The sequence below is a fragment of the Saccopteryx bilineata genome, chromosome 10 (genome assembly GCF_036850765.1).
Source record: "Saccopteryx bilineata isolate mSacBil1 chromosome 10, mSacBil1_pri_phased_curated, whole genome shotgun sequence".
Lineage (NCBI taxonomy): Eukaryota > Metazoa > Chordata > Mammalia > Chiroptera > Emballonuridae > Saccopteryx > Saccopteryx bilineata.
In genome coordinates, this window is record NC_089499.1 from 63,267,619 (window position 1) to 63,293,883 (window position 26,265).

Genomic DNA, 26,265 nt, shown 5'->3' on the forward strand with positions numbered 1-26,265 from the left:
ACATTCCTAAAGAAAGAAAATGCTAAATTTTCAGCTGGAGGTTTGGTGAAAGGAGAGATGTAATTTTTTTCCCCATGCAAGTTTTATGGATTTCCTGAGTTCTGTACAAAGGTCCTTCAGGAGATCTTGTGAACTCAAGTTCAGAATCTCTGCCCTTGCCCAACTATGCAAATCATATTGGCCCAGCCTGAGCCAGGCAGCACGCCCTGAACCAATCAGCTGAGGCCCCCGCAGGAGGGCAGACCTCTCAGAAGGCATTTTGCCCAGGGAAAGCAGCAGAAGGCCTCACTAGAGCCACCTTCCTAGAATCTCTGGAATGATGGGACTTTCTTGTCCCCACAGGTAACTACGAGGTGTCTATCAAGTTTAATGACGAACACATCCCCGAAAGTCCCTACCTGGTGCCGGTCATCGCGCCCTCTGACGACGCCCGCCGCCTCACTGTTATGAGCCTTCAGGTGAGACGCAAGGAAGCATCCATCTCCTTAGCCACAGGCCAGACCAGTGAGACCCGGACTCCTGAGGCCGCTCCAATCCTAGCCCGCTTTGACCACGTGTCGCCCATCGTAGGGCAGCGTTCCCTTGGCAGAGTCAGCTCCCCACTCGGGACAGGAGACAGTTGGGAGAGCAAAACAGAGCCACAGTCAATAAAACACCTCAATGTTTGGGGACAAGTTTGTTTTTAAATATTTATTCAAGAGAAACAAAGGAGGCCTGTTAATAATTTGTTAAGGGATAAGGAGAGCTTTCAAAACAGAACAAACACAACATAACAGTCCAGTGATGTTTAGCCTGCAGTTGTTGGCTTCTTTGTCCTCAAGGAAGTCAGTTGTGTTTTATGTTGACTTATTTATAATGAGTGTGCAAGGCACTTTGCTAAGAACTTCCTCGGTGTTACCTCATTTAAATCCTTGCAGCAGCCTGGTGAGTGGGTTTCTATTGTTCCCATTTTAAAGATGGAAACTCTGAGGTACAAAGAGGTTATAGATACTAGAAACCAGCTAATATGAGGAGAATGAGGTCTTTGTGGCTCCAGAACATGTGGTTTTAACCGTGGCCTCCTTAATCCACCACCTTGACACTGTGGCAGTAAGTGTGTAGTCCAACCTATTGCAATGCTAGGAAATGCAGCTTTATTTACCTCCTGTCTTAAACAGGTCACTAAATTCAAAGTTGCATTGGAGCCTTCAGCCAAACTAAGAATGACTCTGGGTTTTTGCTCAAAACACTGAAAAATAATTCAGTGTCTGAATCAGGAGTAGCAGCAATTCAGTTGTAGAATAATACTAGAATCTCAAAATATGATTTCTCGTTAAACAGATTTCTAAATAGCCTTTAATTGCACCCCCCTCCCCCATTCTTGAAAATCCTGGATTCATTGAAACCCAGTCTTGTATCTCAGATGGGTGATATCACTGGATCTAGTTCCTATACTTGGTTCACATGTGAGATTTTAATCTCTCCCTGAGGGGGATCACTACTGCTCGTTGTTCCAAACATGAGAGCCCAAGCAGAACCCAAGCCAGGATCACAGTCCACAGATTGAAGAGGCCTCATCTGGAGAATACCAAGGGTGCTGACTGGTCACTGTGTGCAGATGTTTTTCTTGTGTTTCATTTAAAGGCTTCTTAACAGAATTTCTTTTTGTGGCCAACTTCACTAAAACCTATGGAGGGAGATAAACCCAGCATTTGTTGAGGGCATAGAGTTGCCTTCATGCGTCTCGAAGATTCTTTTGGATCTTCCGAGGTGTTTATCTTCCTCTTGAGGGTTTAGCAGCAAGCTGACTCAGGTAACGTAACTGGTTCTGTCCATGGGGAGCTGGTTTGCAGAAATCCTCTCCAGCAAACTTTTCTGTGGAGTCCTGTCATCACAGTTTGGTCGTAAATATTTAAATTGGTTTGCAGCAGGCTGTATATCCATCAAGCAGGAGTGAAGGGTGTGTCAGCCTTGTTCCCTGTTCTTCCCGGTCACTTGATGCCGTGAGATATGTAAATTATTTATCAGAATTTTACTGGAGGCCCGCACAGCAACATCTGGTGCTGGTTAGGAGAGAGAGGCATGTATTGTTTTGTCTCACTTTTGAGGCCATTTAGAAAATTGGAGTCGGCTGGCATTTTGTGGAGGAGAGGGTGGTGGGATGGGGTTTATCTGGTGATCAAAGACTCCTTAATTTTGAGTTTGGTCTGTAACCCCAGCCTGTGACCTCTAGGGCTGTGCGGTCTAATAGAAGGTTCTGCAGCAGTGGAAATGCCCACATCTTCTCTGTGCAATATGGTAGCCACTAGCCACATGGGGCTGTTGAGCACTTGGTGACTACTGAAGTAGGCAGCACAGCTTGAATGCCCTGCTCCTGACATGGGCCTTGAACCAGCAGCCTAGCATCGCCTGGGAATTTATTAGAACCCTGAATCCCAGGCCCCAACCCAGATCCGCTGAATCAGAATGTGCATTTTAACAAGACCCCTGGGTGCCTCGATTGCACAGTAAGTGTGAACCCTGCTGCTTTAGAGTTATCTGAGGACTGGCTGTCCAACTAAGTTTGCATCAAAACTGCTGGATTGTAAAATGTTGCTTTCAGGATTAGTTGATTTTAAGCACCTGAACTTCTAATCCCTTCCTCCCAGGGAGGCTATAGTTTCTAAGACAAAGCATAGAGAGTGAATCTGATCCAGTGAATAGCAAAAGTTATATTCCCTTTCTCTCTCTTTTAGGGTTATAGACAACTTTGAAATGTATTTTAATAGTTAACAATAAGTTCACTTTTTGAGCCTTTGCATGTATGGGTGAAGCACTGTGTTGAGTGCTTTGAATGCATAACTTCGTTTCATCCTCCCAGCAGCTCTCTGAGATAGATTCAGATGTTATGCCCATTTCATATACGAGGAGACTGAGGCCTAATGAGGTTGAACAACTTATTTATATAGGTAGGAAGAGGGAGCAACCCAGGTCCTGCTAATTCATAGCCGCTGTGCAGAACTGACCACTTCCCTCGCATGTGTAGCCCTTTATTTTTTAAAGATTTATTGATTTTAGAGAGAGAACACAACAAATTAAAATTAGTAAAAATTGAAAAAAAGAGAGAGGGAGAGAGAGAGAAAGTGGTAGGGGAGGAGTGGGAAGCATCAACTCATAGTTGTTGCTTCTCACATGTGCCTTGACGAGGCAAGCCCAAGGTTTTGAACCGGCGACCTCAGCATTTCCAGGTCGGCGCTTTACCCACTGCACCACCACAGGCCAGGTAGTGTATATGTAGCCCTTTACAAGTTTATTAAAAGTTCTTGCCCTGGCCGGTTGGCTCAGCGGTAGAGCGTCGGCCTAGCGTGCGGAGGACCCGGGTTCGATTCCCGGCCAGGGCACACAGGAGAAGCGCCAATTTGCTTCTCCACCCCTCCGCCGCGCTTTCCCTCTCTGTCTCTCTCTTCCCCTCCCGCAGCCAAGGCTCCATTGGAGCAAAGATGGCCCGGGCTCTGGGGATGGCTCTGTGGCCTCTGCCCCAGGCGCTAGAGTGGCTCTGGTTGCAACATGGCGACGCCCAGGATGGGCAGAGCGTCGCCCCCTGGTGGGCGTGCCAGGTGGATCCCGGTCGGGCGCATGCGGGAGTCTGTCTGACTGTCTCTCCCTGTTTCCAGCTTCAGAAAAATGAAAAAAAAAAAAAAAAAAAAGTTCTTACTCTCCAGAAAAAAAAATAGCAGTGATTTTAAACTTTGTTTATATTACTGAGTGCATGGTTTTGTCAGCTGCCAGGCTCCTCCTAAAAAGGAGGCCCTTATTTTTCACTTTTTTTGTTTTGTTTTGTTTTGTTGATGACTTGTTTGGGATACTAAAACAGTCATCCTATTGATCAGGATGTCTTAAGTCTCCAAACCCAGTAACCTCTTCCAGCTTGAATCAAGATGGTTTGGGCACGCCTGACCAGGCGGTGGCGCAGTGGATAGAGCGTCGGACTAGGATATGGAGAACCCAGGTTCAAGACCCCAAGGTCGCCAGCTTGAGATCGAGCTCATCTGGTTTGAGCAAAAGCTCACCAGCTTGGACCCAAGGTTGCTGGCTCGAGCAAGGGGTTACTCGGTCCGCTGAAGGCCCGCGGTCAAGGCACATACGAGAAAGCAATCAATGAACAACTAAGGTGTCGCAATGCACAACAAAAAACTAATGATTGATGCTTCTCATCTCTCCATTCCTGTCTGTCTGTCCCTGTCTAACCCTCTCTCTGACTCTCTCTGTCTCTGTTAAAAAAAGAAAAAAAAGATGGTTTGGGCACAAGAACATGCAGATGTATATCTCTGCTTTCTTATATTTCCTGCTAGAAATGTGAATTACTCACCTGCTCATCTTTTATTAGATTTAGATGAACATGCTGGGCCTGTTTGCATGAGCACTGTCCCCAGAGTCCCAGGTTGGGTCAGTGTGTGCCACTAGGCAGGAACGCCGAAAGCCATAACCTTGTCTAATGTATTAAATTCTCAGGAATCGGGATTAAAGGTTAACCAGCCAGCCTCCTTTGCTATAAGGTTGAATGGGGCAAAAGGAAAGATTGATGCAAAGGTGCACAGCCCCTCTGGAGCCGTGGAGGAATGCCACGTATCTGAGCTGGAACCAGGTAAGCAGGAGGTAAGGTGTATGGTCCCAGCACCGGCACCTTGCCAGAAATGTTTCTGCCACCGTGCACCCTGATGGGGAGGACTCATTAGCTTCTGCAAGGGATAGATAGGGAGACACTTTGGGATTTAATAACCACTCTTTTCCTCCTCCTCCTCCTCCTCCTCCTCTCCTCCTCCTCCTCCTCCTCCTCCTTCTTCCTCCTCCTCCTCCTCCTCCTCCTCCTCCTCCTCCTTCTTCTTCCTTCTTCTTTCTTCTTCTCCTTCTTCCTTCTTCTTCTCCTCCTCCTCCTCCTCCTCCTTCTCCTTCTTCTCCTCCTTCTTTTTCTCCTCCTTCTTCCTTCTTCTTCTCCTTCTTCTTCCTTCTTCTTCTTCCTTCTTCTCCTCCTCCTCCTCCTCCTCCTCCTCCTCCTTCTCCTTCTCCTCCTTCTTCTTCTCCTCCTTCTCCTCCTTCTTCTTCTCCTTCTTCTCCTCCTCCTCCTCCTTCTCATCCTCCTCCTTCTTCTTCTTCTTCTCCTCCTCCTCCTTCTCATCCTCCTCCTCCTTCTCATCCTCCTCCTCCTCCTTCTCCTTCTTCTTCTGCTTCTCCTCTTTCTCCTCCTCCTCCTTCTCCTCCCCCCTCCTCCTCTCCCTCCTCCCTCTCCTCCCTCTCCTCTCCCTTCTCCTTCTCCTCCTCCTCCTCCCCTTCTTCTTCACAAATACTGCTTTATTTTCTGTTCAGATTTCTTTCACATCACTGTCATTGTGATTTTCTGTCATTTTAAGAAAATCTTACAGATTTTTATTATATTTTGAACTTAGAACATAAATAAGTACACTTTGACCTGACTCACTTTAAGGGAAAGTCAGCTGATGTTCATCTTTAAATTTAAAAGAGAACCTGGTTCTCCAGGATGTATCATGGCAATTGATTTTCTTGCCTGCTGCCTTGAGATGTGGAATTCTCTGATGCCAATTCACTTTAATGAGACGTTTTGCCAGTGAACATTTATGAGGTGTCAGAGATTTGGCAGGAAGGTAAGGCTGAGCAAGACATGATTCCTACCCTCAAAGAGAAGCTCAGAGTCAAGTAAGGACCTGAGCACAACCCTGCAGTACACTGGGGAGGGCCCCCTGTGATCACCAGTACCACAGGAGGACGGAGAACCAAATGGTCAAGATGCCAGAGCAGGAAAGGGCAGTTTCTGCCGTGGCAAGGTCAGGAGGGCTTCTCAGAGGAAGGGAGCTGACAGTGGGCCTGCTGCATGGGGAAGAGCTCTGTGATCATTGTCCTTAGGCATCTGCTGTGTGTGCTGCTACCTGTACAGTGAGGATGGAGGTCAAGGACCTGTGTTAGCATTTAGACCTCTTTCTCCCACTGGGCATAAAGGAACAAGCAATGAGGAGCCTCAGAATGCACGAATGTGGAAGGCAGGTGCCCTGATGAAGTCTTGGTTTAAGTCTGATCACATCATAGAGAATGTGTTGAAATGTCTGACAGGTGGAGTGGCAGGCTGATGCTCCCAGAGAGGTCCATTTGAGAAAGTAACATTAATCAGCAGCCTTGGAACTGGAGAGGGGGTACGTGAGGCCAGAGAACTGTAATGTTTGGTGACTGATTGACCATAGGGAATGCAGGTAAATTCAGAAAAGTTACATGTAGCTTGGTAATTGGGTAGAAAGATGATGTTCCAGTTAGCAAACTAGGGACAGCCAAGCTACAGGTACACGAGGACTAGTCAGGGTTTTACAAGGCCCGCATAAGGCCTTGTGGGGAGTTCTGAAGTGTCTCCCAGATATCCAAATAAGGATGTAGAGCTCTAGAGCCATTAGGATTTAGCAAACAAGGGAATTTGGTATCTGAGACTGCCACATGCCACACTTAGGATGCCAAAACCAACTCAGACAATAAAGGGGTCTATTAATTCACATAACTGGAAAATTCAGGATATAAGGGGGAACTTCAGCAACAATTTAAATTCAGCCATTCAGCTATGTTCTCCAAGGTCCCAAATATTCTACGCACTTTTTTGCTGTATGGGCCTCTTTCTGAGACTGGCCTTCCTATTGGTGACAAGATGGTTGTGGCGCCTGACCAGGCGGTGGTGCAGTGGATAGAGTGTTGAACTGGGATGCGGAGGACCCAGGTTCGAGACCCCAAGGTCGCCAGCTTGAGTGCGGGCTCATCTGGTTTGAGCAAAGCTCACCAGCTTGGACCTAAGGTCGCTGGCTCGAGCAAGGGGTCACTCGGTCTGCTGTAGCCCCACGGTCAAGGCACATATGAGAAAGCAATCAATGAACAACTAAGGTGTCGCAACGAAAAACTAAAGATTGATGTTTCTCATTTCTCTTCGTTCCTGTCTGTCTGTCCCTATCTATCCCTCTCTCTGACTCTCTCTTTGTCTCTCTAAAAAAAAAAAAAAAGATGGCTGCAGCAACACCAGATTTCCCATCTTCATACCACACCAATCAAGAGAAACATTCTCTCCTCAAAAATCTTTGTCCTTTTTCAGAGGTCTCCAGCAAACTATCCCTCCTACCTCATACAATACTGAACACGCCTGAGTCACTTCCTGTGGCTATATGCCATGTGTTATGATATTTTCTCAATATAAGATGCACCATTTTTCAAAAGATTGGGGGTCTAAAAACTGGGTGATTGTTATACAGTGATTGTAGATTTTTTTACTTGCATTTCCTGCTTTTTCACGCGGATAAGGAGTTGTATGAATTTTATGATGAATAAAACTTGAGTTCAATAACTATGTAATACTTCCCCCTGCCCCCAAATTTCAGGCCCCCAAAATAAGGTGCGTCTTATACATGGAACGTCTTATACATTGGGAAATCTGGTAATTGATGGCTTGGGGAAAGAAGGAGCTCCCCCACACACATTAGCTTGATTCAATCAAAGACCATACCTGATGTGACTTTAAGGGAGGAGAGGCAGCTGCCCAGCAAGAGACTACTGGGGAGTGCAGTGCTGTCTGCAGGGTGAGCGGAGGGCAGTTTCCTGTGGAGAGAGGGAGAGTACCAGAGGAGAAGAGAAGAGGGTGTGGGTGGATCTTTAGGGGACAAAAAACTTTAGGGGTGAAGGGTGAGTCGAGAGGGAGAACAGCTACCTGCATCTGAGGTGAGTGCTTCGAGGCGGAAGGGGTGGTCAGTCAGTGCAGATACATGGATATTCTAGGTGTCCATTTCAGTTCAGATATGATCTTGCCACATGCTGTGACCCAGACCCACAATGGAAAAACCTGGTTGTCACCCTGGGGGCAGTTGCGAGCTTGGAGCTTAACTAAGCAGCATTAACCCCAGTAGAACCACTTTTCTTCCCTTTCAAGTAGCCAAGTAGAGGAACTTTGTGAGAAGTGAGCTTTTCATAAAGGAAGTGTTTTGTGCCACAGAGGATCAAACGGAACCCGAGATTTGGATGCATTTCCCAAAGAGCTGACTAAGGTCACACAAATAGGCCCGTCTGATTTTGAAATCCAAACTGTCAGGCTCCAGGCTTCCAGTAGAACAGTTATCTTTTAAAGATTTAAAATTGGTCACGTCAGGTTGATTTCCTGTCCTTTGTCCTCACCTAACTCAATGGTGTCCATTTGCTTGGTTTTACCCTGTGCTTTTGCTCACTCCTAGATAAGTATGCTGTTCGCTTCATCCCTCATGAGAATGGTGTCCACACAATCGATGTCAAGTTCAACGGGAGCCACGTGGTTGGAAGCCCCTTCAAAGTCCGCGTCGGGGAGCCGGGACAGGCGGGGAATCCCGCCCTGGTGTCCGCCTATGGCACGGGGCTTGAGGGAGGCACCACAGGTAACATACCTACCTGTACTTCTCATCCTTCATCGAGCCAGCTCCAGGGACAGGGCCAAATGGCAGTCTTCAAGTCTTGCCTACACTGTCCCCAGGGACACTGGGATAAGGCACATTTTGGAAGCTCTTGTACCTCATTACTGTTTGTTGTACTTCAGCTGTCTTTCTTTGCCAAGTTCCTTGATTTTAGGACCAGGATGCTGATAGTGAGGGAATACGTCATAGCATCATTCATTTTGAGGGTTTCTTTGCCTGCACAGAATTCATGACGCATGAACAGGCCTCCTGGGAGGCCCCCTACCCGTTAGTGCCTTTACTGGTACCTAGGCTCCTGGAAACACATTGAATTGGCAATAAGACCTGTCACGGTCTAGCTCCTCTTTTTAGACTCTGATTCTAATGGAGGAGGAGAAAAAACTGAAACAGTTGTAGAATTCTGAAGTTTTTGGACTTAATACAGTTTATTTTTAACCTTTGCTACAGATGGGGCACATTTGATTGTGAAAAATTTAGGTAGCAAGGAAGTATATGAAGTGAAACTCATTCCATGTGTGTCTCCATCCTTCTTCCACCCCGTCCAGCAGGAACCACAGCTAGTGGTCAGGGAAGCCCTTGGGCTTGTCCCTTTGTTAGTCTCCATTCTTGTGTTCACTTGGTTGCTTAGCTAGTGGTGCACCAGAATAGTAGACATATACTGTGGTTTTGCTTTTACATTGCTCACAAAAGTTAGGGGGTATTTCAAAATGAATGTGAAGCGATAAAAGAAGTATTTGATTGTTTTATATTAAACAAGAACATCAGAAAAGCAAACAAGTAAAAAAAAGTTGTTCAATTATGCAAATGAGATGCAAAACCAACTTTGATTTCATTGGTGAAAATGCACTGTACAAAAGGCTGGAAGTACTGAAGTGTCTGCACGTTCCCTGACCCCTAATTTTTGTGAGCAGTATATTTTACAGAAATAATCTTAATGCACATATTGTTATACAGCTTGCTTTTTTCACTTGATATCTTAAAGAACTTTCCACATCAGAACATTCAGATCTCCCCCTGTGATGGCTGCATTAGTGTTCAGACCATGAACCTGGAGGTGGGCACTGGGTGGTGTCCATTGTGTCACCATTACGGACAGTGCTACACACCTTGCGAAATGCATTGTCCAGCTGCACTTCTCTGCAGGGAGAGTCTACAGGCATGGGCGTTCTGGGACACAGTTCGCATGTGGGTGTTACTCTGGGGCCTCTGGAAGGCCACCTGGTCCCAGTTTCTCCAGTTCCTTGTGTATGCACACTGCTCTTAGCCACCCCGAGGTGTCAGTGGGACAGAGCAGACCCACCTCTCCATGGCAGGGGGATGAATGGCCGTGCTTACCTGGGAGTGAGTGTCGTAAGTAGCTGAGGTGCCCTGCCCAGGTGCAGGAATGACTGACCCACTGATGTGTCATCTGGGACTCTGGCCAAACAGTGGCCTCAACAAACCATCCACCAGGGTGGCGTGAGTGCTTCTGGATTCCCCAGGCTTGTCTGGCTCCACACTGAACTCTGGTCCAGCAGCTTGTAATTTGTAAAAGGCATAGTAGTATGGCTTTACCCTGGGCAATGTCCATTTTACAGATGAGAAAAGTGAGACTCAGAAAGGTTGAGTTGCTCCCCAAAGCTTCTTAGCTAGGAGACGACAGAACTAAGAATCAGCCCGGGTCCACAGCCTCAGATCTTGTGCCCTTAATCCTTGAGTATTGCTGCCTCCCCAAATGTCTGTCTCACCCAGGGGCAGTGACTGCACCCCAGGCCTACTTTGTGGTGGGGGGTCATAAACTAGGACCCCTGTCCTCCCAGCTGCCCTGGAATGTTTCCCAGGCCCTGGCAAGCCACCCACCATTGGAGGCCAGGTGGGGTCCTCCTGGCACTTGGAGCTACAGCAGGCCCTGCTCCAGGCCCCACAGTAGCCACTGAGGTCCCCTGCAGCTGCCAGCAGCCACCTCACTCTCCTGCTGGGTCACACCTGCTGTGTCAGGGGCCTCTGCTTCCTCTTGGCTGTTCACAGGCTTCTTAGGAGCTCGGGTTTCAAGCTGTGCTTTGCAAGCGCTGGATGCCACTGAGAGGAGCTGGTCTTGCAGGGAGACTCCCAACCGAGAGGGAGAGGCACAGAGCACGTCTGTTCCAAACCCTGTGTAAATATTACTCTTGTCAAGGGGAAGGCAGCTTGTTTTTCTAGCCCTCCTGCTCCCAAGCCTTCTCCCAAATATCCATCCCAAGATTACACAGCTGCAGTGTGCACGGAATGAAAAGGTGTCTGTGCTTGGCTGCCGGAGGGCTGGCATGCTGACCTTTGGAACAAAGCAAACTTCCCCATGTTTTTATGGGTGGACTTGCTGTATCTCTTGGCTCAGGTTTTAAACGGTCCATTCTGCAGGTTTGGGAGCAGAGGCATGTGGAGAGTTTGGGATGGGACTCTGCTGCAGAGGGGTTGAGATGTCTGGAGTTAGACAAGGGAGTTCCAGACTGTCTGGGCTGGGAGAGCAGTTCTGATGAAATGCTCTAGTAACCCCAATGTGCACGAACAGAAGAGCCTCCTCCCCTCCTCGCCCACCTTAAAGGTGGAGCAGGGCTGCATTACATGTGAGTTACACTCACAGGCACTCAGTTGTGCGTACAAGATGCCCGAGTAGTGTGGTGTGTCAGTGGTTCCAGTGGAGGCAGTGGTGAGGAGACTCCTGCGTGTGCACTTTCTCTTGTCTTCTCTCAGACAAGTGCGTCAGCTCTGAGTTGGACAGACTTCATGTTAAATCTCCGTTCTGCCATTCTCTATTTATGAGACTCGGCAAGTTATACGACCTCACTGAGCCTTCACTTCCTTCCTGTAAAATGGGAATAACGAGGGAGCTGACCTGGTAGGTTGTTCTAGGTAGCTGTTGTAATTCCTTACTTCTTTTTGTTGTTGTTGTTGTTTTTAAAGAGCCAGAGAGAGGGGTGTATAGATAGATGAGAAGCATCAATCATCAGGGTTTTTTGTTGTGACACCTTAGTTGTTCATTGATTGCTTTCTCATATGTGCCTTGACTGTGGGCCTTCAGCAGACTGAGTGACCCCTTGCTCTAGCCAGTGACCTTGGGTCCAAGCTGGTGAGCTTTGCTCAAACCAGATGAGCCCGCACTCAAGCTGGCGACCTTGAGGTCTCAAACCTGGGTCCTCTGCATCCCAGTCCAACGCTCTATCCACTGCGCCACCGCCTGGTCAGGCTCCTTACTTCCCTTTTCCCACCACATCTTCCCTGCCTTCCAGGCCCTCACAGTCTGGAGAAACTGAGTTTTATCAGAAATGGAGCGCTTGTTAAAAGGGTGGGTTTCCACGTTGCCTTGCAGCTCCTTCCTGGGAATCGATCCCGTGCTCTTCACCACCCACCCTTCCCACACAGCAGCAGCTGCTGCCCAGTGGGCTCCTAGGCTGCACAGTTTACATTCAGGGTTGAAATGGGGGTGGGGAGGACAGAGGATACTGGGACGAGAGCCTCCGGGGCTTCCAGAAACAGCTGGGTTGTTTGGAAGTAGTATGATAGCAGTTCCTTTGTTTTATTGATAACCAGACAATAATTTTTTTCTCTGGCCTAAGAGCTATAATTAAACTGAAATAATTCCCAGCTGGGGCGCGTCCATGTCTCTGGGAAAAGCACAGCCCTGCATGGGGCTGCAATGCCAGGGGATGCCCCGTAGAGGGGCCTATAGCAGGCATATAGGTGGTGTCTGGGCCCCCAAGTGGCCCTCACAAGCCCGCTCCTTCCCCTCTGGACTGGAGAGAGGCGTGAGGGAGGGGCTTTTGCGGGGTATTGGGCTCAGGCAGAAGTGCTGCCGTGGCGTTCTGGCCCAGCTTTCCTTCTGTCACTGTGTAGATGTGAGGACAGTGGCTGCTATGGCCACCGCCCTGGCCATGCAGATGCAGGTCCTCGTTGGATTTGGGCAGATGGTAAAAGAACTGTGGAGCCAGAAAATGGGGGGCCATTCCGTTCATTAGAGTCTCGTAACAGCCGACAAGCAAACAGGCAGGGAAGACCACTTCCCTTTCTCCGTCCTAGACTCATGGGCCCCCCACCAGCCTCAGCACTCCCCAGCCAAACAGGCTGGGCTGAAACTTCAGGGCTCCCAAGCCCCTCAGCACGCTCTCTCTTTTTCTCTCCCTGGACTTTCCAGCCAAAACCGGCTGGGGGGAAAATCCCTTCTCCAGCAAACAATGGCCTCTCTTAAGCAGGAAGGCACTCTGCAGTTTGCCACTTGCCGCCCTGAGGGCGAGCACCCGCAGCCTTCCACACGCACATGGTGCTGCTTGGCACCAATGCAACAAGCGAGCAAAACTAAACACACTTGTTTCACACTCGAAACACATTGGTTTGCCCCAGAGATATCTACAAGAGACCCTCTTGGGCCAGGACACAGATAGGGTGTCCTGGAGCTACATCTGGGGCATCTGAGGCAGCCTCATGGCCTGTCCAGTAGCCAAGAGATGGGCCTGGGCTCCAGATCTATGCAGACTTGTTCAAATCCCAGCTCTCCCTACCACTTTGTAGCTCTGACAGGCAGTGACTGAGCCACCCTGGGCCTCAGTGTCCTTTGTTAGCACAAGATCTGAAGCCTGAATGCTGTCCGTGGTGCTCCTGGCAGCAGCTGCTGTGTTGGTCCTGTTCTTGTTGCTGGTATTCTCCATGTGAAAGGAGGGGTCGTGGTGACAGATCCCAGTGTGGCCGCTCCAGTCTCTGGTCTAAGGCTGTAAAGGAGGAGGTGCTCAGATAGCTTGGCTTCTCCAAGTCCACCCAGAGGAGAAAAGAAAGGGCAGAGGGGCCCACGCTTCCCCACTCCCTGGAGGCGGAGCTGGACCTGTCAGCTGAAGCAGCACTTCAAGCTCACAGTCACTCTCCGGCTTCTTGCCTTCAGCTCCTGCTCATGCCCAGAGGAGAGAACAGGGTGTCCAGGAGGTTGATACTGGTGGGTGAAATGTCAGCCACACTCCTGCCTGGGCCTTGGAAAGGGAGCAAACCATCCCCAGGGCCTGAGGTTCTCTGTGCCAGGAGTTCAAAGCTAGTACCAGTGGGTTCCCATGCCACCAAGTGACCCCTCTTTAGGGGATTCTGTGTGTGCCCCTGCCACTGCCTCAGTAACCCAGGGAGAGGTCCTCAAACTCTGCCCCTGCCATCCCTCCAAACCATCAATGTGGTGTGTTTACTCCCACTTCCTTTCCCCCAGGTATCCAGTCTGAATTTTTCATCAACACCACCCGAGCAGGACCAGGGACGTTATCCGTCACCATTGAAGGCCCGTCCAAGGTTAAAATGGATTGCCAGGAAACCCCAGAAGGGTACAAAGTCATGTATACCCCCATGGCCCCTGGCAACTACCTGATTGGCGTCAAATATGGTGGACCCAACCACATAGTGGGCAGTCCTTTCAAAGCCAAGGTGACAGGTAATCAAATGCCTTTGAAATTATTCCCCCCCTCCCCTTTGTCAGAATATCAACAGAACTGTTTGATGGTAAAAATTGTGGGTGATTTTAGATATGTTGAATCTACTTTGAATCCTGATTGTAAAGAAATGGTAGGACAGGTAAAGGGGAGTACATATTTGAAACTTATAAAATTAGTAGGTAGAACCAGAGTGTAGAAGTTGAGAAAACATTTTAGGTGGTTTTCTGTTTGTAACAGGAAAAAAGGAATGTTTACATATTTGAAATCCTATGTGGTAGATTATATATTAGATCAGGACCTGAAAAATATCCCCACATTTCCCTTTACTTTAAAAATAATCAAAAGTTTTTATTAAATTTATAAAAATGTGCCTCCTTCAGAACACTGGAAAAAATATCAAACAGTAAAACCACCTCACAGCCCCAGTCAAGGTAACCACCGTAAGTATTGTGGTAAATTCCTTCCAGGCGTCTCCCTCTACTAGTTTACTGTTATATAGGCAGTGTAAGTTCACAGCAGAAAAATTAAAAATTCAGATAGAAAAGTCATCGTCTTGCATACAGAGAGAATCATTTTTGATATTTTGTTATATGTCCTTCCAGACTTCTACACTGCTTATACATACAGGGTGGGGCAAAAGTCGGTTTACAGTTGTTTGTATGGAAAATATACAATAATTAGTAGCCCTGGCTGGGTAGCTCAATTGGTTAGAGTGTTATCTCTGTACACCAAAGTTGTAGGTTTGATCCCCAGTCAGGGCACATGCAAGAATCAGCCAGTGAATGCATAAATAAGTGGAATAACAAATCAATCTCTCTCTCTCTCTCTCTCTCTCCCCCCCACACACTTTTTCTTACTCTCTGAAATTAATAAATACAAAAAAATTTAAATAATAATTTATGAATAATAACACACAAATGCTGTGTTTTATGTACTCACAACTGTAAACCCACTTTTGCCCCACCCTTAGAGTACTTTATGTCAAGTCAGTGGAGACGTGTGGATTCTACAGAGTGGCATGTGATTATGTGGGAGGGATCTCTAGGCCTTATCAGCCAAGGCCAAACACGTCCATTGGCCTGGAAAGCCAGAATCCAGTGGTATGGGCGAGACCCCGTGGGTTTAGAAGATATTATGGGTATGCGATGGGGAAGGGGTGGCTTTTGGATCCCAGTGTTGGGGTGTAGGGGCACTTGCTTCCTCTGGCTGAGAGACCCACTTGGTCTGGCCATTCATACTCTCCTTTCTCCCTTCCATGTCCTAGGCCAGCGTCTGGTCAGCCCTGGCTTGGCCAACGAGACCTCGTCTATCCTGGTGGAGTCGGTGACCAGGTCGTCAACAGAGACCTGCTATAGCGCTATCCCTAAGGCATCCTCAGATGCCAGCAAGGTGACCTCCAAGGGGGCAGGGCTCTCAAAGGCCTTCGTGGGCCAGAAGAGCTCCTTCCTGGTGGACTGCAGCAAAGCCGGTAAGCAGCCTGGTCCTGCTCGTGGGTGGGAGTGGGGGAGCTGGGGCCACCAGCTGCTTTGCTCTTCCCAGCTCCAGTCTGCCACCCTTCCATGTCATCCAATCAGTTGCAAGTTGCTGTGTTTATTACCTTATTCTTTTACATTTAGTATTTTTAAATGATTTTCCTCTCTTTTGCCTCTTGATTTTTTTTTTCAAATGACCTTTCACAGTAGATAGGAAGGTGTCATTATCCCCATTACAGATGAGCCAACTGAATGAATCAGTAACTTGGCATCTTCTCTGCTACTAATTACTTTAAATTTAATTGCAATTTGGACTTGGGTATTTGTTTGCATGTCAATGGTCTGGCATTGAGCACATCTGTGACCTTGGGAAAATTATTATTATTATTATTCTTTGTGTGTGTGTGTATTTTTCTGAGGTTGGAAACAGGGAGGCAGTCAGACAGACTCCCGCATGCGCCCGACCGGGATCCACCCGGCATGCCCTCTGGGGCATCGCTCTGCCGCAATCAGAACCATTCTAGCGCCTGAGGCAGAGGCCACAGAGCCATCCTCAGTGCCTGGGCCAACTTTGCTCCAGTGGAGCCTTGGCTGCGGGAGGGGAAGAGAGAGACAGAGAGGAAGGAGAGGGGAAGGGGTGGAGAAGCAGATGGGCACCTCTCCTGTGTGCCCTGGCCAGGAACCAAACCCAGGACTCCTGCACACCAGGCCAATGCTCTACCACTGAGCCAACCGGCCAGGGCCTTGGGAAAATTATTAAATCTCTTTCTAAAAGTTAGTTTTCTCTTCTCTAAAATAGGAATGATAACAGCACCTTTCATAAAGTTCTTTTGAAAATAACTGAGATCAAAACAATCAACACCTACATACACAGCCCTTACTATACCAAGGGCTTCCCATGTAATACTCCCCTAAACGTCACAACAAGCCCCAGAGATAGGTGCTGGTGTTACCCCCTGTTTACAGACTGGAAAGCTAAGACAAGGAGAGATGAAGTTTTATGTCCAAGGTCACCCAGCTAGGAAGTGGAGGGCAGGGATTTAACCCACAGTGTCAGGCTCTATGAGTACTGCTCATAATCACCACGCTCTCCCACCTGTCAGGTGATCCGCATGATCGTAGAAGCCGAACAGGCAGGGCTGGTACCATTCCTTCGGTTCCCATATTCCTCCTCTTCCTCTGCCTTCTGGGATGGGTCCTCACAGAGTAACCACCTTCCTCTGCCTCCCAGGTTCCAACATGCTGCTAATTGGGGTCCATGGGCCTACCACACCCTGCGAAGAGGTATCCATGAAGCATGTGGGCAACCAACAATACAATGTCACCTATGTCGTCAAGGAGAAGGGGGATTATGTTCTGGCCGTGAAGTGGGGAGAGGAACACATCCCTGGCAGCCCGTTCCACGTCACGGTGCCTTAAAACAGCTCTCGTCAAATCCTGGGAGGAGTTTCTGGTGGTTTTTGTTGCTTGTTTGTAACTCATTTTATACAAAGTCCTTACCTGTTTGCGGGTCTGAAACCCCATCCTGAAAACATTGCCATTCTAAAGTGCCTTTGGAAAGAAATCCTAGACTTGACTCATTAGGGACGTACTGGGGACTCTTAAGAAATGCAAGATTGTTCAGTGGGCTGAGCAAATCTGACCTCTGGTGGCACTGATCATCTCCTGCACACCAAGAACACAGGCAAGGCTGATGCTAACAAATGAAATTGGGTACCACTTTTTCTGAAACCAGACTGGGAGAAGGGGCAGGGGAAAAGAGGAGAGCTAGATGAGGTGTCATTTACAAAGTTAGATGGCTTAAAACCAGCTTCATCTCTCCCAGTGCCCATATATGTAAGAAAGGGCTATTAGGTGGGCAGCGTTGTTGTAACAAGTCATTACCACCCACCCTGCTCTGTGGCCTTTTTACGTGATGACAGGCTGGCCTGAATGGCCTCCCACTGCCCCTCCCCTCCTTCTGCTGATTATTTCCCTGCAGTCACAGCGTGTGACCACCTTGGCAGTCAGGTTTTTGTTCTTGTTTTTAAAATCCATTTCAGTCGCCGGGTCTGAGGAAATTCTGTGGTGAAAAGCAGTGCCATCCCCTCCGCCACTTGCCAAAGATTCCTTCTTTAACCAACACTAGCCCTTGTGCTTAACACACACTGTAGCCATTTGTGAAGCTGATAAACCTTACCAGTGCGTTCAAAGTCACCGGGGGGGGGGGGGGGTCCATGTGTTCACATGTCTGCATGGGACTTAACACTCCACACTCACCCCAGTCTGTCTCCAGGGTCACTCTTTCTGGAAAATAATTATAGATTGGAAAGAACACAACTGCTATTTTTTGAGAGCCAGGGAATCACTAAGGGGGTTTGAAGGACTGTTTGGCAGAAATATTAAAAGCTATGTAGCTGACGGTGGCTGTGTATTTGGCCCTGGCCACATGTCATCCAGACAGTGTTTGGGAAGCAATATGCAGGTACAAGATTCCAAAAATGGAGTGTAAAGCATTGTGCCCACCTCCCTGCAGACCTGTGTTCAGGGACACTGGCAGACTGCAAGGCCCAGGTGTGGAGTGTGGTCCAGGCAGGCACACACTTCTGATTTGCTGCTCAGAGGCACTGTGGTTGAAGGTGCCTCTGTGGGTGGGACAGGGGGTCAGGCTAGTTGGCAGAAGCCCAATATCAGAAAGTGCAGCCTGAAGCCTCATGTGAAAGGACCACGGGCCTCATAAACTGGGGCATGGAAGCAAAACTGGAATCAAATGCTGACTGTAAATTGTATCTTATAACTTATTAAATAAAATGTTTGCTCCTTAAAGCTCCCCTGGTGTTCTTAGAGAGTGTCACTTCTGAATAAATGGTTTAAGTCTGACCGTCTCTTCCAAGCCCTGGCTGAAAGGACAAAATTAGCAGCCTGGCTCTTTGCAGTAGAGGTCCAGCTTCTCCGTGAGCCTCTGGGCGTTTACCCAGACAGGGCCGTCTGAGGGCGCGTGGCCCTGGCCAGGGGCCGCCTGGGCCCCAGCACCCACACAGCCGCTCAGAGGTTTGCTGGGCTTGCCTTGGGGGAGCCCCACATATGAAACCTACCTAGGTAAAGGGTGGGGTTTAAGAAAGAGAAAGCCTTTTTCCTAATTATATGAGAGACCCTAATTTTAGGGAATTTATTCAAACAAAAAGCTATGTCCCCTCTCATCCCACTGCCCTTGGACAGCAGGGCTCGTGTTAGGTGTTACAGTCGTCCTCTCTCCTCTTCCTCTGCTGCTCCTTCCTGTGACAGAGAGCTGCTTGCTGCACACTTAGGACGCACCCAGTTCCTTGCCTCCTCACCCTACAGCAGTTCTGTGACACCATTTTATGGTGACAACACTAACTCAGGTGCACAATGGTATGTTTGTAGTCTCAGAGCTCACTTGGGGCGGACCCTGGGTCCCCACCTATGTGTCTTCCAGAGAGGGAGCTCTACCTCCTGGTTATCCTGCAGGAGCCCCTGATAGGCCCCTGGCAGTTGCCATAGTGATGGGAAGTCCTAGCTGCCCCCCACCACCACTGAGGTGGAGGTGTATAGAGAAAGGCAGGGGAAAGACTGTCTCTTCTTTACCCCTTTGTTGATCAGGGTGGCATTTGTTTACCTTTAGGGTTGGGGGAAGGTCAGAGGGGAAGAAAGGTTTTCTCCTGCTCCTTCTGGAAGGAACACTTATCTGTGGCCTGGACTCCCAACCAGGGCTGTGGCCTTTGAGGAGTGCAGGCTTTGCTCAGCCCTGGGGTCTGGACAGGCCACAGTAGGCTGGGTTTGTCCAGAGGAGCACACGGACACAGCCTTTGTTTTCTCTACCTGTTGAAGCCTGGCTGTTTTCTGGTGAGGCAGCACTTGTCAGTAACAGAATGGACTTTGGCATCAGGTACCTTTGGGCTTAAACATTGGCTCAGCCATTCACTGGCTTTGTGGCCTTGGGGAGATTGCTTCACCTCTCGGTGTGCCACCCTTCGGTGGTTGCCCATGAAACCCCGCTGGGAGCTAGGAGTCCCAGCCACTGCTCTCTGCTAGAGGTGACTGCCTCCACTAGGGCTGCTTGCTACCACCTGGAGCTGCGCCTGGCTGTCCCCTGTCAGTTACTTCAAAGACATCTCAGGGTGAAATCTGTACCACTGCTGGTCAATGGCTAGAGCCAAAGGGCAGCTCTTATCTGCACCTGGACTGGTTGCTATGGGAACCAGCTAGTGTTTGTGCAAACACCTTAAAAACAAACTTAACCCTGGACAGGTCATGTACCAGACCCTTTCCAACTTTCCCTGGTTGACTTTGCCCTTTCCTGCCAGGAGCAGGCTGGACCATCACTCTTTAGTGGCTGAAGGAAATTATTTCAACGCCAGCTGCCAGTGCCAGCTGCCCTGAAGAGACTCTCACCCAGGGGAGGCCCTGCCCCCTTTGAGCCCAGATTGCTGCCTCTTCCTCATCAGATTTCCTTCTGAAACCCAGGGAAGACTCATCAGCAGTGCTGCCCAAAAGGAAACATTTAATTAACATGTCTCTGTTTCCAATGTGCTTATAAATACTTGGACCCTTGACCACATGTCTAGTCTTAAGACTTCAAAGCGGCCTAGAAAGCCACATTTTGATGAGTTTGGTGTAAAATGAATCAGGCACATGGGGATTTAATTTCCCTTGAAAATTGAGCAGCCTGAAAAATTAGCAGAATAAAGGTTAATGGCAAAATGAGCCCTCCATCTTTGTCAATCCCCCAAATTTGTATTTTAAAACAGGGAACAAGATTGTTAATATAAGTGACCTTTGGCCTTTGTGCTGGGCCTGATGGAAGCAGGGTCTGGAAAAGAAATGGAATCTGTCCAAGTCTCCATTAACTTGGAGGGGAAGGGGCTTTGTAAGCAGAGGAGTCCACTAATGAAAACTCCCAGAAAGAACGCTTCTTGTTTAGCTCATTTTCCCCTCCTCACAATAGCAAATCATGCCTCTAGGAGCAGGTTAAAATGTCACATTGCTTAAGGCAAGCTTGAATTTGATTTATTTATTTTTTCTTCTGGCTTTGTCCTAAGGATACTGCCCAAACACATGGTGGGAGAAATCTTTTTAAACAAAGGGATCCTTTTTGCTTTGTGATAAGGCTGTTGTCTGGATCCCTGAGCCCACAGGGGACCAGCTCATGTGCAAGGAATTTAGGGTGGCCCACCCCACACTCCTCTGTCTCCCTCAAGAGTTCTAGCACGCAGGCAGGACAAGCCTGACTTGTGACTCATATCCAAGGGTGTTTCGAATTTTGGACTTGCTTATCTTCCCAGGACAAAGCTCAAATAATGAAAGAATCTGCAGGCTTTTACTGCCCACATTACTCCCTCTACTGTGACCTCCGCCTTCCCAAGGCACCGGGACACCTCTCCCTGCCCCGTGTGGACATTGTTAGGGCAAAGCTCATGCTGAACGCTGGTGGGTAATCTCAGAGAAGGAAAATGACTGAGGTGGAAACGGCAGCTTTGGGCTCAGCTACAAGCAGCCAGTGTGCATGCGTAGCAGCAGAATGACCGGGTGTGCGAGAAAGGCTCAGAAAGCAGTGGGTCGGATGTTGCAGGTTCAAGTCTGCATCCCAGTTCAGCCCTGTTGGCAGCTGGAACACCTCAGACAATTACCTGCTCTGTCCCCTCATCTGTAAAATAGGAAAACAATGGGAAATTCATAGCCTAAGATTAACCTCTAGAAAGACCCCAAAACACATCCATTCCTTAACTGGTTGGGCAAACCATTTTCCACCCAGAGCTGCTGGGAGAGGGGCTGCCGGAGTGTTGGGGAGAAAGATGGCGCACCAAGGCAGTGTGGAAGGGAACCTCAACGAGTAGAGGGGGCTTATGGGGAAGCCATTTAATATGGTGGTCACAAGCATGGGCCAGTGAGTTCAAATCCCCACTCTACCACAGCCTCAGGTATTTATTCTCGGAATGCAGTGCCTCCACCCTCTCTCCAATGAATTGGGGTCATGAGATCTACTTGAGCCTGACCAGGTGGTGGTGTAATGGATAGAGCATTGGACTGGGATGTGGAGGACCCAGATTTGAGATCCCGATGTTGCCAGCTTGAGTGCGGGCTCATCTGGTTTGAGCAAAGCTCACCAGCTTGGACCCAAGGTCGCTGGCTTGAGCAAGGGGTTACTCAGTCTGCTGAAGGCCTGCGGTCAAGGGACATATGAGAAAGCAATCAATGAACAACTAAGGTGCCGCAACAAGAAACTGATGATGGATGCTTCTCATCTCTCTTCGTTCCTGTCTGTCTGTCCCTCTCTCTGACTCTGTCTCTGTAATAAAATAAAATAAATAAAACAAGGTTGTTGCCCTGGCCGGTTGGCTCAGTGGTAGAGCGTCGGCCTGGCGTGTAGAAGTCCCAGGTTCGATTCCCAGACAGGGCACACAGGAGAGGCGCCCATTTGCTTTTCCACCCCTCCCTCTCCTTCCTCTCTGTCTCTCTCTTCCCCTCTCGCAGCCGAGGCTCCATTGGAGCAAAGATGGCCCAGGCGCTGGGGATGGCTCCTTGGCCTCTGCCCCAGGCGCTACAGTGGCTCTGGTCCCCGCAGAGCGACGCCCGGGAGGGGCAGAGCATCGCCCCCTGGTGGGCGTGCCGGGTGGATCCCGGTCGGACGCATGCGGGAGTCTGTCTGACTGTCTCTCCCGGTTTCTAGCTTCAGAAAAATACAAAACAACAACAACAACAACAAGGTTATTTGTGTAAAAAAAAAAAAAAGACAGATCTACTTGATAAGAGTATCCTGAAGATTAACAGACAAACGTACGTAAAGAGCATATCACAGTGCCTGGTGCATGGTCAGGGTTCACAAAATTACTGCTATGTGTGTAAGGTGCCTAAGATGATTTTCTGCACTGACAGTTTAAAGCCAGGAGGGGCTACAAGGACAGTGAAGACTACGACCTTTAAAAGTTTCTGGGCCGAGCCCCAGGCTTTGGATTGGGGTGGAGCCTCGTCAGTGGGCGGGGATGGGCCAACAACCGAAAGCAGAACAAGGTGGGGCTGTTGGCCGGAGGGAGTGGCCCGAAAGGTAGGAGCAGGCGCACTCTGGAAAGGCCCAGCTGACACCCGACCGCCCCTAGCTCCTCAGCTTTGGCGTCCCCTTTCCCTTACACAGGCCTGGGGGCTGACCTCGTACCTTCCCAGAAGTTATTGGGTGGGTTTTAAACGGGTTAATACATCTAGAGTAAAAATATTATCATCCTAAAAAACTTGTTAGTGGCCCTGGCCGGTTCGCTCAGTGGCAGAGCGTCAGCCTGGCGTGCAGGAGTCCCGGGTTCGATTCCCGATCAGGGCACACAGGAGAAGCGCCCATCTGCTTCTCCACCCCTCCCCCTCTCCTTCCTCTCTGTCTCTCTCTTCCCCTCCCGCAGCCAAGGCTCCATTGGAGCAAAAGTTTGCCGGGGCGCTGAGGATGGCTCTGTGGCCTCTGCCTCAGGCGCTAGAATGGCTCTGATTGCAGCAGAGCGATTTCCCAGATGGGCAGAGCATTGCCCGCTGGTGGGTGTGCTGGGTGGATCCTGGTTGGGTGCATGCGGGAGTCTGACTGCCTCCCGTTTCCAACTTCAGAAAAATGCAAAAAAACAAAAAAACAAACAAAAAAAAACTCTTGTTAGCCCTAGTCACTTCTTATGATTACTTTTTTTTTTTTTTTTTTTTTAGGGAGCTTGCCTAACGGTCACCAAGGCGGTAATAAAACCCGGGAAGCCTAAATTTAGGAACAGGGGTCTGGCACAGGGCGGGCACTCGGCATCCGAAGGCGGCTTTCCTTGTGGGCCGTGAGCTGTCCTTGGGCCCGCGAAGGCGGCACTTTGGGGCTCCTCTCTGCATCCCCCATTCACTTCCCTTCCTGGGGGTGCCTGTCCACCCTGCAGCGGAGCCCAGATTGGCGCCGCCTGCTCAGTCCGGTAGTCCGCCTCGAGGGACAGCCAGCAGGCTGCCATCGCCATGGTGGCCGCCAGGGGTCGCCTTGGACACGTAAACTGGGGCACAGAGGGCAGCCCCTGAGGGTGGAAGGCACAGGGTCTTCGAAGCCCGGAAGAGGGGGACACCCACCTTTGCCCACGCGAGCTCTCGGCACCTGTATTGCCAGCCTGGAATGGCGGCGGTCTGGGTCAGGGAGATTTTCACGAGTTCTGGGATCAAACCCCGCTCCTGAGTGCTGCCACCCCTCCGCCCAGCGACCATGGACTTTCTTCCCTCCATCCTTCCCCACCCAGCTGCAACCGAGGTAAAGTGAAATGCTGCTACTCATCATGAGCTTGTTTCTGAGCACCGCCTGTAGGCCCAGCAGTAGCCTCAGAGGCGCACTGAACATGCAGATGCGGTGCTGAGCATGACGGGGCACAGAAGCGCAAGCTCCGCAAAGGCCGGGCGTTCTGTCGGTTTTGTTCACTCGCAGCTCCTGGCACATAGAAGGCCCTTGGTATGGAAAGAATGGTGCTGACGGCCAGGTTTGAAAAGCCAGGATTAAAAAGGTGTTTGCACAATTAATCAGTGATTACTGTGAGCTCTCTAAGGAGATGTACAGACCCAGGTTGTCCCACTTAACCAGCTGGCTCTTAATCTTCCCAAATCTCCCAAACTCCCTATGGCTCTCATTTTCCAGTTGGGAAGACTGAGGCACAGAGGACAGTTTCTGCAGCTGTGTTCTTTCTTGTCTTTCAGACTGGGGGTCCCAACCTGAAACAATCTTCCCCCACTCTGCCTGACTCACTCCTGTTTATAGTTTGGGTTTCAATCAAAGGGCACCTCTTCTAGGAAGCCTTCCTTGACCACTCTCCCTGCCTTCCCTTCCACCCACCCAGTTATGTATGAGTCTGTCTTGACTTCTGGACTGTGAAACCCTGAGGGCAGGAAGCACATGGACTCTGTCCCTCCTCATCTACCTTTTGTACCTGGCTCTACAGGGTCAAAAGCAAATGAATGTTTGTTGAATGAATAAATGAGAACACACCCAGCAGAAAGTGAAAAGTTGAGTGGCTTCAAGGCATTGTGGGTAACCTCCTTCTCACTGGTACTCAACCCTAGAGGATCCTGGTCTGGGAGGCAGAGGGTGCTGCTGGAGTACCAGTGGGTCCTCCTCTGTCTCACCCTGCCTGTGTCTCTCTCATAGTGCTTGCCACACTTACATGGCAGTTTTGTGTTTGTAATACATGACATGGGTTTTGGAGTCAATTCCAGAGTGGCCATTTAATGTTACTGAGCTCAGTGTCTCATCTGGAAAAGTGAGGTAAGAAGCCTGCTGGTAAATTGCTGTGAAGATTAAGTGAAATCCCTCAGTAAAACCCCAGCTCAGGGCCTGGGACAGTGGTACCACCACATACTAGCCATGTGCTTTGGAGCAGGCACATCATTTCCCTAACCCTCCATTTCCCCATCTGAAAAGGAGGCCACAAGAGCCCCAGTAATCGAGGGAGTAATTAAAGGCAGATGGAGCATCACTCCACAGCGGGGACAAGCAGCTGCTTGTTAAACAGCCGCTGACACTCAGGGAAGGCTTCCTCCGTGCCAGGCACTGCCCCAAAATGTAATACAGTGGCCTAATGTCATTCTCTCAATACTAAGGGTGATTCTCATTATCATGCCCTTGGGCTGATGAGGCCATGCAGCTGTGGAGTGGCAGGGCTGCAGTTGGCATCCAGAGTCACCATGGCAAACCCCGCCCCCCAGCCATGTGTCCAGAGCTTCCTGAGGGAGGAGACTAGGTCTCTCTTTGGACCCCCCAGGGATACCTGGTACATAGTAGTTGTACACTGAGCTTTGCTAAATGGAATGGAGGCTATGGCACACCATACACCACCCCCAGGACCTTCTCGGTATGAGGCCTGGGGCCCTGAGTCCCTCTGGGCAGAACATGGCCTCCTGCCAAGCACCCTGGGTGGGTTGTGGTGGCTTTGCTCTCTTTTCTAGCCTGGTCTCCCCTACAGGCTATGAATGGCCCCAGGTCCCGAGGCCCCAGCCCCTCCTCTCCAGCAAGGCATTGACCACCTAACCCTCACTGACTGCCCGTACCCTTGGACACAAGACGCCAGCAGTGCAAACACAGGCAGAGAACTGTGAGCAGAGTGCTCCTAACCTCCACCAGCAGTGCAAACACAGGCCAGAGAACTGTGAGCAGAGTGCTCCTAACCTCCACCAGCAGTGCAAACACAGGCCAGAGAACTGTGAGCAGAGTGCTCCACACCTCCACCAGCAGTGCAAACACAGGCAGAGAACTGTGAGCAGAGTGCTCCTAACCTCCACCAGCAGTGCAAACACAGGCCAGAGAACTGTGAGCAGAGTGCTCCTAACCTCCACCAGCAGTGCAAACACAGGCAGAGAACTGTGAGCAGAGTGCTCCTAACCTCCACCAGCAGTGCAAACACAGGCCAGAGAACTGTGAGCAGAGTGCTCCACACCTCCACCAGCAGTGCAAACACAGGCCAGAGAACTGTGAGCAGAGTGCTCCTAACCTCCACCAGCAGTGCAAACACAGGCAGAGAACTGTGAGCAGAGTGCTCCTAACCTCCACCAGCAGTGCAAACACAGGCCAGAGAACTGCGAGCAGAGTGTTTCTAACCGCCCCACTTCCCTCCCTGCCATGAGGGATCTGTTCACTTCCCAGCACCAAGCCTACTGGCAGGAGCAGATCTGGAAAGAGGCCGCTGCCCGATCACCTGGAAGATCAACTGTGGCCACAAATACCTGAAGGAGGAGCCTCTGCCCAGGAAGTTTTTCCAGAATGTCCCCTTCAGCTCAGCCCTGGGAGTGGAGTCCTTGCCTGCCACCAGCTTCCCTGACAGAAGGATTGGACTGCGAGACACCAAAAGGGTCCAGGATCAGCTATGAAGGAAATTGGGTGTCCAGAGCCCCCCGACCAGGGAAGATAAAGTCTCAGAGGCCCAAGGAGCAACTCAGGGGCCAGTAGGCCAGACCAAACCAGGGGGCTTAGAA

General features: G+C 49.7%; 1 protein-coding gene across 9 annotated transcripts in view; it reads left to right on the forward strand.

Annotated features, from left to right (window-relative positions):
* Positions 1-18,127, forward strand: part of FLNB (filamin B) — a 165,751-nt gene extending 147,624 nt beyond the window's left edge. For 4 of the 9 annotated variants that reach the window (XM_066245747.1, XM_066245749.1, XM_066245745.1 and 1 more), the window contains 7 exons: positions 343-458; positions 4,471-4,603; positions 8,220-8,396; positions 13,627-13,845; positions 14,227-14,286; positions 15,111-15,314; positions 16,550-18,127. In XM_066245747.1, coding sequence (XP_066101844.1) covers positions 343-458; positions 4,471-4,603; positions 8,220-8,396; positions 13,627-13,845; positions 14,227-14,286; positions 15,111-15,314; positions 16,550-16,737 — 1,097 coding nt within the window. In that variant the 3' untranslated portion in view covers positions 16,738-18,127. The remainder of the gene's footprint in view (positions 1-342; positions 459-4,470; positions 4,604-8,219; positions 8,397-13,626; positions 13,846-14,226; positions 14,287-15,110; positions 15,315-16,549) is intronic. The other 5 variants (XM_066245748.1, XM_066245752.1, XM_066245753.1 and 2 more) reach the window with 2 other exon arrangements.
* The last annotated feature ends 8,138 nt before the right edge of the window (positions 18,128-26,265 follow it).